General features: G+C 37.9%; 1 protein-coding gene across 7 annotated transcripts in view; it reads left to right on the plus strand.

The window, feature by feature from the left end:
• The window catches only part of exoc1 (exocyst complex component 1), a 64,452-nt gene that overhangs the window by 40,188 nt on the left and 4,051 nt on the right, over nt 1-20,213 (plus strand). For 4 of the 7 annotated variants that reach the window (XM_072569543.1, XM_072569557.1, XM_072569548.1 and 1 more), the window contains 7 exons: nt 1,824-1,868; nt 10,616-10,779; nt 12,478-12,588; nt 13,841-13,920; nt 17,474-17,711; nt 18,984-19,167; nt 19,265-19,464. In XM_072569543.1, the coding sequence (XP_072425644.1) occupies nt 1,824-1,868; nt 10,616-10,779; nt 12,478-12,588; nt 13,841-13,920; nt 17,474-17,711; nt 18,984-19,167; nt 19,265-19,464 (1,022 nt within the window). The remainder of the gene's footprint in view (nt 1-1,823; nt 1,869-10,615; nt 10,780-12,477; nt 12,589-13,840; nt 13,921-17,473; nt 17,712-18,983; nt 19,168-19,264; nt 19,465-20,213) is intronic. The other 3 variants (XM_072569552.1, XM_072569566.1, XM_072569569.1) reach the window with 1 other exon arrangement.

The raw sequence follows: 20,213 nt of genomic DNA on the forward strand, positions 1-20,213 counted from the left end.
GCAGGTCAGGTGAATTGGCCATGCTAAATTGCCCGTAATGTTAGGTAAGGGGTAGATGTAGGGGTATGGGTGGGTTGCGCTTCGGCGGGGCGGTGTGGACTTGTTGGGCCGAAGGGCCTGTTTCCACACTGTAAGTAATCTAATCTAATCTAATAAATAAAGAAAAAAATGTTAGGATTTATCAAAACTTGGCTAAAGAAGGATGAGTGAGGAGTACTGTGTGTTTCAGTAAAGAGAGGTAGAGTAACACTGTTTCTCCGAAGGTTTATATCTTGCTGTAAAAAGAGAAATTGGGAATTGGCAGCTGGAAAGCCAACAAGGACTATTTATGCATGGATAGGTATCAAAATGGAACAGGTTATCAATGAGAAGACATCACAGACAAAGCTGATGGTTGTGAAGTGCTACATGGATCAGGATTGAAGTGACTTTTAGAGAGACACCCCCATATCCACGGAATCATTTTCTGCGGTTTCAGTTACATGCGGTTTACCGTGGCCGGGACATATTATAGGGAACATTCCAGAACCAGGGATGAGGAGGCTACCGGGAAGGTACATTTCCCATTTAATTGAATGGGTTCGCTCCTATCCGCGGTTTCAGGCTTCTGCAGTAAGTCCTGGAATATATCCTTTGTGGATATGGGGCACTACTGTATTATAATTTTGAGTGATGTGGAAGGCAAACTGATCTTAAGTTAAGTGCAGTTATGTATATTCTAACCAGTATGTAAAATTCAAAGCAATATGGATAAATTAGGTAAATGGAAAGAGGGTTATTGAGTGGAAAGAAAAGTCTTGAACTATGCATAGATTTTTACAGCATTTGAAAGAGACCAGTTTTTTCATTCTGTCTAAACTAATCAATCTGAAATTAATCCTGCTGTCCAGGTCCTTAGGTTAAGGTTAGGGTTAGGCACATCAGTGGAAAGAGAAATGGAATTACATTTTTGAGTGCGATGTGACTTTTTTCCATACTGTACATCTGTGACTCTGTCAATATTCTACCTGATTTTGTCTTAGGCTGCATCAGGATTACCATGTTATTTTCATCTGCACTGCAGGAATGAAGTAGAATTATTGGAGGAATTCCTAGGGAGAGTAATCAAGCTGATTATTGAACAATGTGGGTTGAAGTAGGAGCTATCTCTTGGAACTTTGAATGGATATAGAGGGATTCACTTGAGGATATTGAGGATTTTCAGGATTGGAGAAAGAAAATGTTCTTTCAGAGAATTTTACAGATTATGCAGGAGCTGAGACTTTCAAAAAGGAAAACTTTTTGTTTAGCTAATGCATGCTAGAAATATGAAATGGAATATAAGCTATAGTAGGGATGATGAAATGGAAAGCCAAGAGAGGAATTTATTCACTTTTTTAAATTCTGTTCAAACAGAGGATACAGAATATTATTTTTGGAATATTATTTTGGTCATGGAAAGCCCTTGAGAGTATTTTTCCAAACTTGATTATATTCCATTAAAACACATCATTTCAAAAAACTTCAAATTAAATCTCTTTCTTTGCCTTTCTGCTTTGAATTTCAGATAAATTCTGATAGCTTTAATTGTAGCATAAATAATATGTATGTCATTCCTGAGCTAGTCGGGATAATGTCTGCTAAAGTCAACCACGAAAGAAACATAGTTGCATCGTAACATTTCAAGCTAATTAACATAACATCAATATTGTAGTGTCTTGCTTGCATGTACTAACCTGTCTGCATAGTATCTAACAAATATCGTTCATCTACATGGTTTATGCTACAGGCCTAAAATCTAACATATGTTTGTGTTTCAATGCCTGCAACCTAATCTCTCACAGCCACACTTCCTCGAAAAGAGAGTGCTGTCAAACAAGACCTAGAGAGTAAGTATTGTCTCCTTTGTTAAACTGCTAATACCCTTTGATAAAGTCTTTAACAACAATGTTGTATTTTCAGCTATCTATTAGCATGTTGGATAATCGCTTGCTCTGCTGAATGTTTAACTGTATAATTTCAAGCACCATCGGGAAATTGATGGTTCTTTCAACTGCAAAAGTTCCCTATTTTTAAAAATATCCATTTAATGTTGCAACTTCCTTTATTTGCATTGATGAAAACATTAGCATTTAACTGTAAGTGGTAAATTCACCCTCACCTCTTCCTTCTGGAATTGATTTGATTGTTGGTAGCTCTTGAGATTTATCTGTCATGAAGTGAACAGGGAATTTGTACAGTATCTATCCAGCATTGACAGTATTTTGAATATCTTTGTACTAATATGTTGCGTGTATACTCCAATATACTTTGATTTTGATTTTGCCCAAAGGTGCAACTACTCACTCACTTACAATGGTATCACCTAGATACTGCTTTTATTCAGCATTTTAGAATGACCAATACTGTTAATGTCACAAAAACCTGAAATTGCTAGCAAAACTCAGCAGGCCTAGCAGCATCTGTGGGAAGAAAGCAGAGTTAATGTTTAGAGTCTGGTGTCTCTATCAGAACTGACAGCAGTGAGGAAAAGCTGAGAGTTTTGCTGAAGACAAGGCTGAGGGAGGATATAGAAAGGCAGAGTTGAGTGGATAGGTGGTGATGGAGCCCACAGAGAGAGAGAGAGAGTTGAAAGGGGTAGCTAAACAAGGGAGAACAAGAAGCTGAGGAAGTGATCAAGGTCAGAAGTCACATGACACCATGTTATAGTTGAAAAGGTTTATCTGAAATCACAAGTTTTCCGAGTGCTGCTCCTTCATCAGGTGAAGTGATTCTGACAGCTGAGTGTAGCAGTGTGGGTAGTTTATGCTGAAAAAAAAGTATGATGACAGACCTGACAGAGGGTGAAATTAAGTTGGCTGTGCTAAAAATAACCCATGTCATAACAGGACTGGGTGTGAGAGTGGGGCTAAATAAAAAGGATGGATTCAGTCTCTAAAGATACTGAAGTTGAAGTCCTTGAGGTAAATGAGATGCTGTTCTTTGCATTTATGCTGAAGCTTGCCCGAACACCTGTATCAGGCCTGTGACAGAAATGTTGGTGTGGGAACTCGATGGTGTGAACTCTCAAGCTCGGAGTCACTTTTACAGGCAGAATGTAGGTGTCTGCAAAGCAATCAGCCAGTTTGTAAGTTGTCTCGCCAGTGTAGAGGAAGCCACACTGAACAGCGGATACAGTTGACTAGGTTGGGTGAAGTACAGGTAAATCGCTTTTTCACCTGGGAAGGTCTGTCTGGGGCCTTGGATGCTGAGGAGGTAAACAGGCAGGTGTTACATTTTCTTGTGATTGCATGGGAAGATGCCTTGAGGAAGTTTTGGGAATGGAGGAGAAATGGACCAGTGTGTCCCGGAGGGAATAGTCCCTGATGAATGCTGAATAGGGAGGCTGTGTGTGTGTCTGTGTGTGTCTGTGTCTGTCTGTCTGTCTGTCTGTCTGTCTGTGGCACTCCATTGGACAACTGCTATGTTGTACTGAACATAAATTACCATATTTCTTCGAAATATTAGTTTTCTCAAATTGAGAAAATAAAAATATGCTCAATTAGGAGTTTACTTGCTGACAGTAAAATGTATTCAAGTGATTTGTTTAAAAATAATGGCTGGATCATTATGGAATGATAGTAGCACTAACATCAGTGGATAAGTTGAGGCAACACCCCCTTAGAAGGTCATTGACCAAAGTTTTTCAGACAATTAGTTGCTAGTTACTTTCAGGGACAAGGTCCAACCTGCTAGTGCTGCTGGCTAATTGAATAGCGAGCAATTGTTCAGTCCCAGCTACACCACTTGAAGCAGTGAGTTGTTATTTATGTATATTCATACGCTTCCCTTAGACTTGTGTCTCGTCGTGAAAGTACTTTTAATCTTCTGTTCGCTGAGCTGGGAATTTGTGTTGCAGACGTTTCGCCCCTTGTCTAGGTGACATCCTCAGTGCTTGGGAGCCTCCTGTGAAGCGCTTCTGTGATCTTTCCTCCGTCATTTATAGTGGTTTGAATCTGTCGGCTTCCAGTTGTCAGTTCCAGCTGTCTGTTGCAGTGGCTGGTATATTGGGTCCAGATCGATGTGCTTATCGATTGAATCTGTGATGAGTGCCATGGCCTCTAGGAATTCCCTGGCTGTTCTCTGTTTGGATTAGTGGTGCTGGAAGAGCACAGCAGTTCATGCAGCATCCAAGTAGCTTCGAAATCGACGTTTCGGGCAAAAGCCCTTCATCAGGAATAAAGGCAGTGAGCCTGAAGCGTGGAGAGATAAGCTAGAGGAGGGTGGGGGTGGGGAGAAAGTAGCATAGAGTACAATGGGTGAGTGGGGGAGGGGATGAAGGTGATAGGTCAAGGAGGAGAGGGTGGCATGGATAGATGGAATTACTGAACTGTCCCCATGACTTGTCCGGACTTGTCCTACCTGCTTATCTCTTTTTCCACCTATCCACTTGGAATCCAGAATCTGGTTTCCAGCATCTGCAGTCATTGTTTTTTCCTTTGTTCTCTGTTTGGCCTGTCCTATAATAGTAGTGTTGTCCCAGTCGAATTCATGTTGCTTGTCACCTGCGTGTGAGGCTATTAAGGATAGCCGGTCGTGTCGTTTCATGGCCAGTTGGTGTTCATGGATGCGGATCGTTAGCTGTCTTCCTGTTTGTCCTATGTAGTGTTTTGTGCAGTCCTTGCATGGGATTTTGTACACTACATTGGTTTTGCTCATGCTGGGTATCGGGTCCTTGGTTCTGGTGAGTTGTTGTCTGAGAGTGGCTGTTATGAGTCCTAGCGGTCGCAGTAGTCTGGCTGTCAGTTCGGAAATGCTCTTGATGTATGGTAACATGGCTAGTCCTTTGGGTTGTGGCATGTCCTCGTTCCGTTGTCTTTCCCTTAGGCATCTGTTGATGAAATTGTGGGGGTATCCGTTTTTGGTGAATACATTGTATAGGTGTTCTTCTTCCTCTTTTTTCAGTTCTGGTGTGCTGCAGTGTGTTGTGGCCCTTTTGAACAGTGTCTTGATGCAACTTCTTTTGTGTGTGTTGGGGTGGTTGCTTTCGTAGTTCAGGACTTGGTTTATGTAAGTGGCTTTCCTGTAAACCTTTGTGGTGAATTCTCCGTTCGGTGTTCTCTGTACCATCACGTCTAGGAATGGGAGTTGGTTGTCCTTTTCTTCCTCTCTAGTGAATCGGATTCCTATGAGTGTGGCGTTGATGATCTGGTGTGTGTTCTCTATTTCTGTGTTTTTAATTATTACAAAGGTGTCATCAACATATCTGACCCAGAGTTTGGGTTGAATTTGCATAAGACTGTTTGTTCTAACCTTTGCATTACCGTTTCTGCTATGAGTCCAGAGATGGGTGTGCCGTTGATTTGTTCATCTATTTGGTTGTTGAATGTGAAGTGTCTTGTGAGGCACAGGTTCAGTAGTTTGAGTATGCCGTCTTTGTTTTTTAGGTTTAACGTCCTGTTTTCTGTTCTGTATGTCCAGCAGGTTGGCTATTGTTTCTCTGGCTAGGGTTTTGTCGATAGAGGTGAACAGTGCCGCTACATCGAATGAGACCATAGTTTCTTCCTTGTCTATGTGTATATTTCTGATGATGTCCGAGAATTCCTGTGTTGCCTGTATAGATTGTCTGGGTCCGCTGATCAGGTGTTTCAGTTTCTGCTGTAGTTCTTTAGCCAGTTTGTGTGATCGTGTTCCTGGTAGTGATACTATGGGTCTGAGTGGGATGTCTGGTTTGTGCACTTTAGGTGGTCCATAGAATCTGGGGGTGTTGTTGCTTTCTGTGGACTACATAAAGTGCACAAACCAAACATCCCACTCAGACCCATAGTATCACTACCAGGGACACCATCACACAAACTGGCTAAAGAACTACAGCAGAAACTGAAACACCTGACCAGCGAATCAGAAGTTGCATCAAGACACTGTTCAAAAGGGCCACAACACACTGCAGTACACCAGAACTGCAAAAAAGAGGAAGAAGAACACCTATACAATGTATTTGCCGAAAACTGATACCCCCGCGATTTCATCAACAGATGCCTAAGGGAAAGACAACGGAACGAGGACATGCCACGACCCAAAGGACTAACCACGTTACCATACATCAAGAGCATTTCCAAACTGACAGCCAGACTACTGCAACCACTAGGACTCATAACAGCACACAAACCAACAGCCACTCTCAGACAACGACTCACCAGAACCAAAACTCACCAAAATCCCATGCAAGGACTGCACAAAACACTACATAGGACAAACAGGAAGACAGCTAACGATCCGCATCCATGAACACCAACTAGCCACGAAACGACACGACCAGCTATCCTTAGTAGCCACACACGCAGATGACAAGCAACATGAATTCGACTGGGACAACACTACTATTATAGGACAGGCCAAACAGAGAACAGCCAGGAAATTCCAAGAGGCATGGCACTCATCCACAGATTCAATCAATAAGCACATCGATCTGGATCCAATATACCGGCCGCTGCAACGGACAGCTGGAACTGACAACCGGAAGCGACAGATTCAAACCACTATAAATGCTGGAGGAAAGATCACAGAAGCGCTTCACAGGAGGCTCCCAAGCACTGAGGATGTCACCTAGACAGGGGACGAAACATCTGCAACACAAATTCCCAGCTCAGCGAACAGAACCACAACAATGAGCACCTGAGCTACAAATCTTCTCACAATCTTTGAACTTTTAACCTTCACTAACACACTTTGACAGACTATAACCATCTTTGTACTAGCCAATAGCCCTATAGGCAATGGGTTTTTTGTGGGCTTGCAAAATCCATTTAATATGGAGGACCATCAACATTCATTGGATGTGCACATCACACCTAATGCCAACCGAAAAGTTTGAGCCAGAGCTCTAAGTCTGTATGCAAGAGGACTTTCTGGAAGGGAATGCAATTGTTGCAGTTCCTGTCCCACGACTGTTTATTATCCCTCTTAATGTTAGGCACTTTGCAGAGGCAAGGATGCTTTTTATTTGCTTATTCTGTACTATATATTAGTTTAGTAAATTAGCGATGATATTCAAGTAGCAAGCTGAGTCTGGATATTGTCCAGGCCTTTCTGCATTTGGACATGGACAGGTTGTGAATGTTGTGCAGTTGTTGTTGAACATCCACCCTTTTAACCTTACTGATGGAGAGGAGGTCATTCTAACAGCTGGAGAGAGTTGGGCCTAGGAAGCCACCCTGAGAAACTCATGTAGTTGAAACCAGTTGTCCCACATCCTCTGTGTGCTCCATATCTGCCTTTAACTCTATTTATCATTTAACTGCTTCACTATGCAGTGAGTCTTCATCTTGTCTCTGCCATTCCTAAACATCCTATCTGGCAATGGGCTTTGAATTATGGATCCGTTCCCTTGATTGCAGTCTGCAATGACAGTAATTTAACATGTTATCTCACAGTCACCTCACCCTCTCAAACTACTAAACCTTCTTGCAAATGTGCTTTCTAATGCTTTCATGATGCTGAGGCTTGCAGGCTATAACTCTGCAATACATGTGCATTGTCTGAGTTAGACTTGAAGGTTTCTTCGTGTGAGGTCGAGAGTAAATGGTACCAGTAATGGTTGTGGAGTGCAGGAGATCATTAAGTTTTGACTCTCACTGTGATTTCTACCCAGACTGGAAGGTCTGATGAGATGACCTCCTTATATGGTCACCCAGGAATATGATGTCTGTTTTGTCTAAATCTAAGCTAATCTTGTCAATGACCCTGTTAGCTGCATTTACAGGACAGCATCAGTAAACCAGGAAGCCACTGCAGCCTTGGCAGACATTTCTGGGCTTTACAGGCAATAATGAAATTCTTAGCTTTCCGTGTCTGAAGTTGTGTCCAACTGACCTTTTGAATATGACCCCAGCACTTTCAACTCCGGAAGATCCCACTTGTGGTGAGAACGGAAGACTCACTCACCATGTGATTTGCTGAGGAATTTGTGCACTTACCTTGATAATGGGTTGAAAAGCACATAATTGTGTGCCAGGCAATTCATCCAAAACACTTTAAGCCATGCTTTAACTTTGAAACTGTTGCAAAAGCCTGTCTGCTTCACCTGCCTCCTTTAGGAAAGGAGATGTGCTTTTCTTATACCTCATCTGGCCTCCAGACTCATAGCAATGTGGCTGGCTGTTAGTCCTCTGGACAACATGAGTGGGCAAAAAAAGTACAGGCCTAGCTAGTGTTGCTCACATCCTATGAATGAATAAAAAATGAAACTTAGCTCAATATATTTAATGTGTTTCAATCCTGCAGAGATTTGCAACTAATCAATTTACAATTGTTTGCATTTTTGATGCTAAACCACAATTCTGTAAAAGATGCTTTATGCCACTCAAATAACTATTTCTAAAAGTTGTTGCAGACAACTTTTAAACTCAATAGAAATGACTTAGATTCCTGGGAATCTTATGATGTTTTGCCAAAATTACTCAAAGAATTGGGTTAAGACCATCAGATGTAGAAACAGTAATAGTTCTTCGGCTCATCAAGGCTGTTTCACCATTCAATTATTTAAATTAGATTAGAATCCCTACAGTGTGGAAACAGACCCTTCAGCCCAACAAGTCCACACTGACTCTCCGAAGAGTAACCTACCCAGACCCATTTCCCGCTGACTAAGGCGCATAACACTATGGGCAATTTAGCATGGCCAATTCACCTGACCTGCACATCTTTGGACTGTGGGAGGAAACCGGAGCACCCGGAGGAAACCCACGGAGACATGGGGAGAATGTGCAAACTCCATACAGACAGTTGCCGAGGCTGGAATTGAACCTGGGACCTTGGTACTGTGAGGTTAGCAGTGCTAACTACTGAGCCACCATGCCACCCAGGGCTGACCTGTAATCCTTGAGTCCACTTTTCTTCATATCCCCATTGCCTTGATTCCCTTAATGATTTAAAATTCTGTCTATTTCAGCTTTTAATATGTTTGCCAACCTAGCCTCGACAGTCCTCTGTAGTAAGGAATTCCACAGATTCACTAACCCCCAAGAAGAAAACTCATCCTCCTCTCTCCCTTAAATTGGTGACCACTTACTTTGAAGTTGTACCCTTTGATCTTCAACTCTCCTACCAAGGGAAGTAATTTTTCAGAATATTCCCCTGTCAAGCACCCTAAAAATCTTATGTTTCAAGAATGCTTTAATCCTTCTTGGCTGCAATTTTCTGCAGTCTCTCCCCACTTGAATAATTCTCATTTTCCTCTATTCTTTCTGCCAAAGTGCATAACTTCAAATTTTCCCACGTTATGTTCCATCTGCCACATTTTTGCCTCCTCACATCATGTGTTTGTATCTCTCAATAGACTCCTTGTGCCAGCAATGTTACTTACTTTCCCACCCATTTTTGTGTCCATCACAAACCTGGCTAAAGAACATTCACTTCCATTAAGAATGTCCAAGCATACAGAATCATTACTGTCAGTGGAAAGAGATAGCTAGCCCATTCATGTTGGTTCTGTTGTCAAATTATGATCGCTCCTTTGTCTTTGGTAACATGTCCTTTTCTTGATTATGGCTCAGCTTCCAAATACAAAACTGCTTCCTACCAAGCTTTCGATTTTCCTTTTTTTTTCATTTTGTGGTTCATAATATATATATATAATTTTGCCTTTATTCCTGTTCTTTTCAAAAAATATTGAGGGGCTTTCCCGGAAAGATACACATATATATGTCTTCAAACTGTGGTGTTAAACATGAGAAAGAATGTCATGCTGGTGATGTTTGTTTGTCTTATTTGAAGGTCAACTTTGAATTTTATTAAAAGCAAAGTAGATGATGTAAAAATTGATCTAATACCTAAGAGAATTACTTATTTACACAAAGAATAATACATGTAAATCTATGGGTGCTTCAAAATCTTCTTTAGTTGTGGTCTAAACCTCCTGGATATCTTTGTTTGTTATGCTACTCTATTGAACAGAACTTTATACAGATTTATGACAGAGTAAATGTACTCATGTTATTTGCATCATCTGGAACCCCGTCTAGAACAATTATGCCATTTATTCATTTTCTTTCTTCGCTTATACCAACTTAGCAATATTAAAATGAATTTCAGCAACCCTTTATTGTATGCAATAGAAATCCAGTTCACATGGTTCAAACTGACTTTTAGGGTTGATGAAGTGAGGCTGCAAAACTTTGAATTCATAGCAGATACTTGTCAAATTGTTTCCATGTAATATTTTTCAAAGTGATATCTCTCAATTACTTCATTTTATTCAAACAAGCTGACAAGGACAATTTCAAGGAACTGAGTTCTCCTTATCTTGATGAAGGGATGCTGGACACTGAGACTAAAATGGTGGAAGCCTAAGGGTTCCTGGAAATCATTCTTGATAAACATGTCCGGTTTACTCATATTTCAAAATATGCTTTGCCCAAAAAATTGATTTCTGCAATTATTGTATAAGCAAAGGATTAACTGCAAGGGGGAGTTTTTAAAAGTTGAACAGTATTACACCACCAGCTATGAAATAAAATAATTCTCGAAGAATCATTAAAATATTTTGATTTTTATTAAAGATCTTATTCCTAACCATACCTGTGATATTTAGGATATTTGAATCCCAGTAATGTATTTGGAAATTGATTTCAATAATTTGAAATAAATGGCACTGCAGGTCTCCACGGAAGTTCTGGGAAACTTACTGGATCCACCTCCAGCCTAAACAAACTGTCTGTTCAAGGATCAGGGAATCGTCGCTCTCAGTCATCTTCACTGCTGGACATGGGAAATATGTCTGCATCAGACCTTGATGTGGCTGATCGAACAAAGTTTGATAAGGTAAATCCCTTCTTTTGTGTAACTTCTTTTACTTGTGAAATACTTGCACCAAAGGAACCATTAATATGTTTTAATTATTGGAAGATGAAAGTAGCTCTATTACAAAAATGTAGTTGAGATTTATTTAGTTTGTGTTGGGGCCTGTTACGTTGAAGCTTTCCCTTTTTTTAAGCCTTCTAACATGATCCTTGTTTCAGATTTACTTTCAGTTTTATTGTCTTTTCCTATGTTAATAAGGATCATACTATGATTTTCAGTTCATGCTGTATAAAGAGCACAATATTTCTATGAATTTGGGAACTAAAGGAACAAAATGATTTTTGAAAAACAGAATCTATTGTGCCTAATTCTTGTTTTTTATTCAAATACAAATTTCTTTCCTTTAGTTCACAAATTCATAGTGCTCTAGTGGAAGTCTGAAATTAGACAAAATGGTGGCAAGGCTCATCAGGACAGGCAATATCTGTGATGAGAGAAACACACTTAACATATTGCAAAGTTAACAATTTGAAACATTGGAGGATATTTTAACCTTTAGAAATCTACTCCCTTGACCACTGCTGCATAATGACTGTGTTGCGTACAACCTCAAAGATCTGTGGCAACTAACCAAGCCTCCTTCAACCTGTGACCTCTGCCACCTAGAAGGATAAGGGCAACAGATGCATGGGAACGCCACAATATGCAACTTTCCCTCCAGGCCATAAACCATCTTGACTTGAAACTATATCATCGTTCTTTCAGCGGAGCTGGATCAAAAATCTGGAAGTCACAAATAAGACTGTGGTGTAACTGAACCAAAAGGTCTGCAAGTTCAAGAATTTCTTGAGATTTAGGTTTGAAAACATATGCTGGTCTTATCAGTTAGTTGTACATTCCTGAACTCTGCATGTAATTTGCAAAGCCAGCATTTTTAATCATTTTGTGAGATATATGAAACAATTGAATGATGAAACAGTTTTCTACTTGGGAATTGGACAGCAGGAGTGATAAATTTCCTGAAGGTTCTGACTTAACACATATCAATTATTAAACACAAAAGTCATGAGCACCTTCTATGTACGTTTCTTTGTGTCTACAATAGAGTTCCATAGTACATACGATAGGAAAGCTTGTAGAATGTTATCCTTATTGTTGGGATATTTGAAACCAAAAATAGAGAGGTTATGCTTCAGTTATACAGGACATTGGTGAGACTACATCTCTACTGTTGTGCACAGCATTGGTCTGGTTATTTAAGAACGTATATCAATTCAATGAAAGCAGTTTAGAACAGGCTTACCAGACTAATACTTGGAATGGGTGCATTGTCTTATGAGGAAAGATGGGATAGATTAGGCTTAATTCTACTAAAGTTTAGAAGAGGTGACTTGATAATGGATCACTAAAGTAAAACAGATGTGGTTAATTTTTTTCTCAGATGAGTTTTCAGATCTTTCTTGAAAAGGCAATAGAAACAAAGTTTTTGAATATTTATAATGCAGAGAAGGATAGGTTCTTTTTGAGTAATAGGATGAAAGATTATCAAGGATTGGCAGGTGTATGGATTTGAGGATGCAAGCAGATCAGCCATGATTTTAATAAATGGCAGAGCAGGGTCAATGGGCCAAATGGCCACCTCCTTTTCATATGTTGTATGTATATAAACAAAACTTGATAATCTGATTACCTGTATTAAACATTGTTCTATTTATGCAGATTTTTGAGCAGGTCCTAAGTGAGCTAGAGCCCCTGTGTTTGGCTGAACAAGACTTCATTAGCAAATTCTTCAAGTTACAACAGAGTCCAGCATTACCAGGATCTGTTGTGGTATGACCTTTTTAATATTTTACAAGTATAATTATGAAAACAATGGAAAAATATACTATCTTTATTTCCAAAGGAGAAAAATAGTCATTTCTTTTTTAAATCATGCTATGGGAGACAATAATTTAAACTGTTAATTGTATTTTGAAAAATTGACTAAAAAATGATATTGTTTAATCTGTTTCAAGACTTGCTGTTTTGAAAATTGCAACCCCGATTATGATTATGATAGATAAGTATACTGGAAACCGTTTTCTTTTTCCTTACATCTAAAATTTCTAGAAGGGACATCAAAAATCATTAATGCAACAAGGAATTTATGAAGATCTTGATATGTTTCATTTAAGTTTAAAAGAGAATTTGGTGATTTAGCCATTTAGGAATTTGTTGCATTTCCTTTGCATTAGCAAATTACCTGAAACCATTAAGATGCATTGTTCATCAATAAAAATAGTGCCATGTATTCTTGTGAATAGTGGAGCTTTAATGGAAGTTTAGCAAAGACATGAAAACTGATTATATGCTACCAGTTATTTAAAAATTTGGAAAAAGAGGAATAAAAAGTATTAGCAACCTTATACTCCAATCAGTTTCAGAATGTAGTGTCTTAACATTTGTGTCCAAACCACTTAAACCATATGATTAAATACAAATTGTGAGCAAAATGAGTCGCTATCTCTCAACCATTTGGCAGGTAGCAACAACATTGTGAAGAAAATTTGGGGGTGGTAAGGAGAAATCCACTGGTTTGGAGTGCAGCACTCTAGACAGGTCTAGAGGCCTATCTGGCCCGTCTGGTTCAGTTTAAAAAAAGTCTCTTAAGGATAACAAGCCCATTCTCTGACATTTATTGGAAAATCACAATGAATGATTCCCACCTTGTTCATATTTCTGACTGAAGGCAGAGTACAGAGACCTGCAGACAAAACAAGACTATGCATCTCATGTTCTAAGGCATTTGGTTCACTGAATCACTGCAACTTTTCCTTATTTTAGTAATGCAATGGCCAACATCCTTTTTGAACTTCATTTGCTTGTAAAATTGAAACTGACCATGCAGCAATGTTAACTAAGCTTAGTTGCAGTGGGCTGAATATTTAATTAAATCCAGAAACTTCAAACTTAGATGGATGTCTAAAATTTGTGTTGTATTCTTTTGTTCTAATTGTTCATTAAATGAAAAGAAAGTCATATTTGAAAGTTAACCTTAAATAAAGTGACTTGTGGTACATTTAATTTTTTTTTTACCATTTAGGCAGACTCCACTGATGTGGATGGGCTACTTCTCTCTCGACAACATACTCTTTTGGGAGACAGACATTTATTACCATCTGAGTAAGTGTTGAGATGCTTAGCATCAACATTACTGAAAATTTTCTGTGACTAGTAAATTGAGGGAAATTTTCAGCCAGTCTCTAGGACAGGATGTGCATGTATTTGGAAAAGCAAGGACTGATTAGGTTAATGGTTGATTTTAAATTTGTGAATCATCCATGTAACGGAATAGTTTCTACGTGTTTTCAATCACTTTGTTGTGCAACACATTGTGTCGCTGTCATATAAATATTTACATCATCCATATCTGTCATTTCTGACAGGAACCTTAAATGAAGGCTCAGTCGCCATTGATGTACTTGTATGGTAGAGTAACTAACTCTGTGATGTAGCACTTTTTTTCAATGGTACATAAATTGACACATTCAGATTTTGTGTGTACAGTTTTAAGTCTTGACCACAATTATTAAAAATCCAGTATAGCATCCCTTGATGTAATTTGGGATCAAAAGAAAATTGTATTTCAAATTTGTGCCATCACAATGCAAATAATTCTTAAAATGTAATGGAACAATCAAGAATTAAAAATCTATATAAGCTACAATTTTATTTTAGCATTGCAAACTTTGTCTTTTCAGGGAATCATAACATCTTAACAAAGCTTAATAAAATCTCTCCAGCAGCTATCTTAAATCATAAAAACATTGAATCATAGAATTTTACAGTATAGAAGGAGGTCATTTGACCCCCTGTGTCTGTACTACCCAGTTAGTCTCACTCTTCAGCCCTATCTTCATAAAAATTCATCACTCTAAAATTCAAATATATATCCAGGTCTCTCTTGAAGCCTTTTCTTAAACCCACCTACATCATATCCCAGGCAGCACATTCCAAATCCTGAAGAAAGAAGTTTCTCTTCATCTCAGTCCAAGCTCTCTTGTGGAGCAACTTCAAGTTGTGACCTCCAGTTACTGATATACTGACGAGTGGAAACAGAGTATCTTCCTTTACCCTGTCAAAAACGTTAATGATTTTGAACACCTCAGTAAGGTCACCTCTTAATCTTCTCTGTGACAAGAAGAATAAACCCAATTTCTCTAATCTTTCCTTATCTAAAATCCTTAATTCCTGGTATCATTTTAATAAATCTCCAGGGCTATAATATCTTTCCTTAAATAAGATGTTTAGAACTGAACACTACTCCAAATGTGGTCTAAACAATGATTTGTAGATGTGTAGCATCACCTCTTTGCTTATATATCCTCTGCTGCTCTTTAAATCCCAAGCCAGATGTCCACCTATTTGACCAACTTATCAACGTCTCTCTGTAGATATCTCTCAGCATCATCCTCACAATTCACTATTTTTCATAGCTGAACATATCTGCAAATTTAGAGATTTTGCTGTCAACACAAGTGTCCAAATTGTTTATATAAATCAGAAAAGCCAAGGGTCCCAACACCAATCCCTGAGGAACACCAGTTTCAACTTAATCTCCAATTGATTCCATCCAAGTACGTGGATTTAAAGTGTTTTTGTCTTTTTCATATAAAGCAGTTTCCCATTCCCAGCTCCAAATATTTTTTCCCATAAGTAAAATCCTCATTCTCTCCATCCCTCATATCCATAATACATATTCATTAGGAACTGAAGTAGGCCATGTGGCCCCTCAAACCTGCTCAACCAATTATTATGATCATGGCTGATCTGTTAATGTTTCAAATTCCACATTCTCATCTATCTGAATAACCTTTAATTCCATTGCCGAATCAGAATCTATTGGCCTTCTCAAAATAGTCAATGACTCCACCTCCATCACTCTGAGGCAGAGTTTCAAAGTCTGATAATATTTTGAGTCCAGGAGTAATAGAAACCCTTGTCACTGTATCTATGTTAATGGTTACACCAAACACTTTCTTGCAATGTCATAGACTGTGGTAAAATAGTCATTGTTAAATCATGACTTCTGCTTTAATGTATGAAGTGTAACAAATACGTAAAACAACAAAAAAAACATGTTTGTTATACTTGAATAGAAAATGACAAAAGGTCACACTTTACACACCCATATTTAGTATTGGATGTCAGTATCTTGCTTTCTATAACTTGTATGCGTATTTTACTGGACCTAAGTAATATCCAGCCTGTATTGGTGATTTGGTCCTTGACTTATACCTTGATATCCTTTTGAAGTTTGTCTGGTACCAAAGGAAGTCAGAATTCTCCTAAGCTTAAGTAAAGCTTTCAAACAAACAAAGAATTAGACAGTAGTTCCATGTTCTATCCCTGAATCCATCTAATAGGCAAATGATACAAATCCATTTGCCACTTGATTCTAAAGTTCTGTCTTGAATTAGTCGATTACTTGCTGAATACAGCAACTCAAAATCTCCTCAACTGAACAACTCTAGTCATAACATGCTTTACAGCTAAGGTCTATTTAATTGATTGTTTTTTTTTTGTTGTCCCCTATATTGAGTTACAGTGAAAAATGTTGTTTTGTGTGCGAGATAAGCAGTTTATACCATACAAAGTGCGTCAGCAGAACAGAGTGTGGGATATGGTATTAGAGCCACAGAGAAGATGCAGAGACCGGGATCAGAATTAACATTTAAGAGATCTGCTCAAAAGCCTGATAATAGGGAATAAGCTGTTCTTGAATCTGTTCATACATTTATTCAAACTTTTATGTCTTCTGTCCGACAGAAGAGGGTGGAAAAGAATATAACCAGGGTGGGAGGGGTCTTTGATTATGTTGGTTGTTTTCCCAAGGCAGTTGGAAGTATAGATAGAGCCAAAGGATGGAAGGCTGGTTTCATCTATTAAAAATTGGTAGGAGTCTTTGTGGACATGCCAAATTTCCTTAGCCTCCTAAGGAAGTAGCGATGTTATTGTGCTTTCTTGACTGTTGTGAAATGTGGATGGATCAGGACAGATTATTGGTGATCATCACTTCCAGGAACTCGATGCTGTCGACCATCTCCACCTCTGCATGTTGATACAAACCGAGGTGTTCCTGAAATCAGTGACCAGCTCGTTAGTTTCGCAAACATTGATGGAGGGATTGATTGTATCACGCCACTAACCACTCAATCTATGTCCTGTATTATATAATTGAATACAAAACTCTCAGAAAAATCACTGCAAGTGATTTTACACCAAATTGAACCTTGGCTGTCAATCTACAAAATGTAAAATGATTATATGTTATACATATTTAAATGTTTACAATTCTGGTTAGAATTGAAACTGAAACTTCCTGTTTGTCATTAAACATTCTGTGTCATGAAAAGGTATAATGTGTGTAAGTTAGAAAGGTAATTCAGCTTTGTTCTGGTAAATGACATATCCTGGATTTGATTTGCACTATGTTGAAGAAAGTTGTTCAGTGTTTTTTTAGAATTTGTGTTCCGAGTACATTCATTCAAATGTGTTTTCAAAAGATCAATGAATTACATAATAGCAGTACTACCCATTTTATTTGTGTGCCTTTGACCACTACACTAATATTAATGATTTTCTATGTCAAAAAGGCTTTAAAAAAACTGACTTGTGTGTGTAAGAATTTTTTAATGTTTAATTGTTTGACTAAAAGCCATGTTTATAATTGCAGAAAAGAGGAGGCAGGTATCATTCGATCAATGATGATAAAGGTTTTCCGCTGTATTGAACCAGAGCTAAACAACCTCATTTCACTTGGGGACAAGATTGACAGCTTCAACTCATTGTATATGTTGGTGAAGATGAGTCATCATGTTTGGACAGCAGAGAATGTGGACCCTGCCTCCTTTCTTAGTACCACATTAGGAAACGTACTTGTAACAGTCAAGAGAAATTTTGACAAATGCATTGTAAGTATCTAAAACAAAACATTCATTGAGACAAGTTGTGTCTTATGGTGTTTGCTATATTTACTCAAATTGTATCCAGCAGGTTTTATCATAATTATAGATGTGCATCAAAATAATTTTCTAGTTTGGAAGTCTTTGGAGAACAGGAACAAACCTTAATAGCCTTGAAATGAATAATATGAAGCAAACTATATATTAGGCAGAGTCTTCTCAAAATAATGAAAATAAATTAGATATTCTCTTCGTCATTTTGTCTTTTTTATTAATCATTTCCTGCCTTTTTTTTTCTACTGAAGATGTTGGATTTATTTCCTGAGTGGAAGGCATCCTTTAGATCTCATCTGTGGAACTAACCTTCATGTGAAAACCTTAGGAGACTATTTCAATGTAATGTGCATCACAGCCAAGCTGGTCCTGCCCTCACCAAATCTCCACCTCCACCAAGAGTTACAGGATAATGATCAAGATTAGGAATTTTGGACAATTTTCTATCCTTAACCCAGGAATGCAGCCACATAAACTAAGCTTAGTTCACTTAGTATAAACAGAAAATGAATCAGGACCTTGTGTCTATGGGACTCAGCTATTCATTGCGTTAATCAGCTGTGCAATTTGGGAATCTCAAGCCTTTTTAAAAGGCTCTCACTTTCTCTTTGCTTTTTGGTCACATGGCTGAAAATATTTTCTTTAAATCAAATTTCCATGGCATTTTGGTGAAGGAAAGCAACTGTTCCACTTTAAATAAGGCATGTAATCTATTGTGTCTAATGCGTAGCAAAGATAACTCCTACAAGAATGATATCCCACACATTGAATAATGTAGTCCATGGTGCAAAAGAAAGGAAATTTAATAGTCTTTTGGCTGGAAGTATGATGTAAGATTTTAACTGTTCATTTTTTTTTTCAAGTAATTGTAATACAGCAAAGTTCAGCATTGGCTAAATTAGCACCTAGTAATAATTTGCACTGAAATTGGCTGGAATGAGTAAACTTCGGTCAATCTACAATATGCAGCCAGAGAGTTCTTGTGCTAACAATTTTGGTTTTGTGGCAAATGAATCAGAAACCATTAAAGAGCTTCTTTTCTCTATAAGTGTCTCTCCCCTAAAATGAATGTTCTGATCTGGCCATTTAAGTGTATAAGAGGACTTTTTTTGATGAATGTTATAAATTATTTGAAATGGTTAAAGGTTTTGTCTTTAGGTTAATGCCCAGATTTCAGGTCTGTAAATAGATAATTTTGAATAATTTGTCATTTGTATGTTCTTTCAGTTGAATCAAATTAAACAGATGGAAGAAGTTAAGATATCAAAGAAGAGTAAAGTTGGAATTCTACCATTTGTTAGTGGGTTTGAAGAATTTGCAGAACTAGCAGAGTCCATCTTCAAAAATGCTGAACGTAGGGGGGACCTTGACAAGGCTTACACCAAACTAATTCGGGCTGTTTACAACAATGGTGAGAGGCTGTTAAAAAGTGAACTGAATGCATTGATTTGATATCTGTATTTGTGATAGCTTTTTTTTACATAATTTATGATATACTCCATTCTCAGTGGAAAAAGTCGCTAATGAAAGTCAGAAGACACCAAGAGATGTTGTGATGATGGAAAACTTTCACCACATTTTTTCAACGCTCTCTCGTCTGAAAATTGCATGCCTTGAAATGGAAAGAAGAGAAGCCAAACAGAAATATACAGAGCATTTGCAATTTTATGTGATATACTCTCTGGGACAACCTCTTGAGAAACTTAATGTGAGTTGTTTTATTCCACTCTTATACAAAGCTTCATGTTTGCCCTTACTCTGAAGTTGCTAAGAGTTCTTCATGAGGTCATGAGATTATTGGAGAACAAAAGAAGGAATGTTGTTCGAACATTAATCTTGGACTGATCCAATCCTATTTAATAACCTATACTGAATTTATTTTCTATTCCGTGTGGCACATTTTAAAAGGAATACTGAAAATGTCAATTGTATGGGATTTTCAGTCTTAAGGAATGTGCACTATCTCTTGGGTTATGAAAAAGCTTGCTGTATAATGGAGAATTAATCATTAATGCAGGAGCATTAGCAAACTGTTGATAACTCCAAATGTGGAAATAACAGTATTAACTTGTGTTAACAAAGATATGTTAACAAAGTTACAATAGCTATATTAAGTGGTATGTGCTGGTAGAAATCAAATCCTATACTTTTTAAAAATGTAATGACAAAATTACGATAAACAATTACATTGTTTTTTTTGAGAGCAGTATTTGAAATAATGTACAATTGATTTTTTAAAAGAAAATCCGTGTGTTCATTACACAAAGCAGTTTCAATTTCTAACATTGTTGCAATAGCACAGCAATTCAAATCAGGTAAGGATGTAAATAACAACACAAACATTTTTTGAAGTAATTTTACAAAATTCTGTTGCTCAAAATGATGTAAGAAACTGAAGTTTGATTTTTAAATTTTGTATTTGTGCAGTTTTCATAATGTTGGAATATTTATTAAATT

The sequence above is a fragment of the Chiloscyllium punctatum genome, chromosome 1 (genome assembly GCF_047496795.1).
Source record: "Chiloscyllium punctatum isolate Juve2018m chromosome 1, sChiPun1.3, whole genome shotgun sequence".
Classification (NCBI taxonomy): domain Eukaryota; kingdom Metazoa; phylum Chordata; class Chondrichthyes; order Orectolobiformes; family Hemiscylliidae; genus Chiloscyllium; species Chiloscyllium punctatum.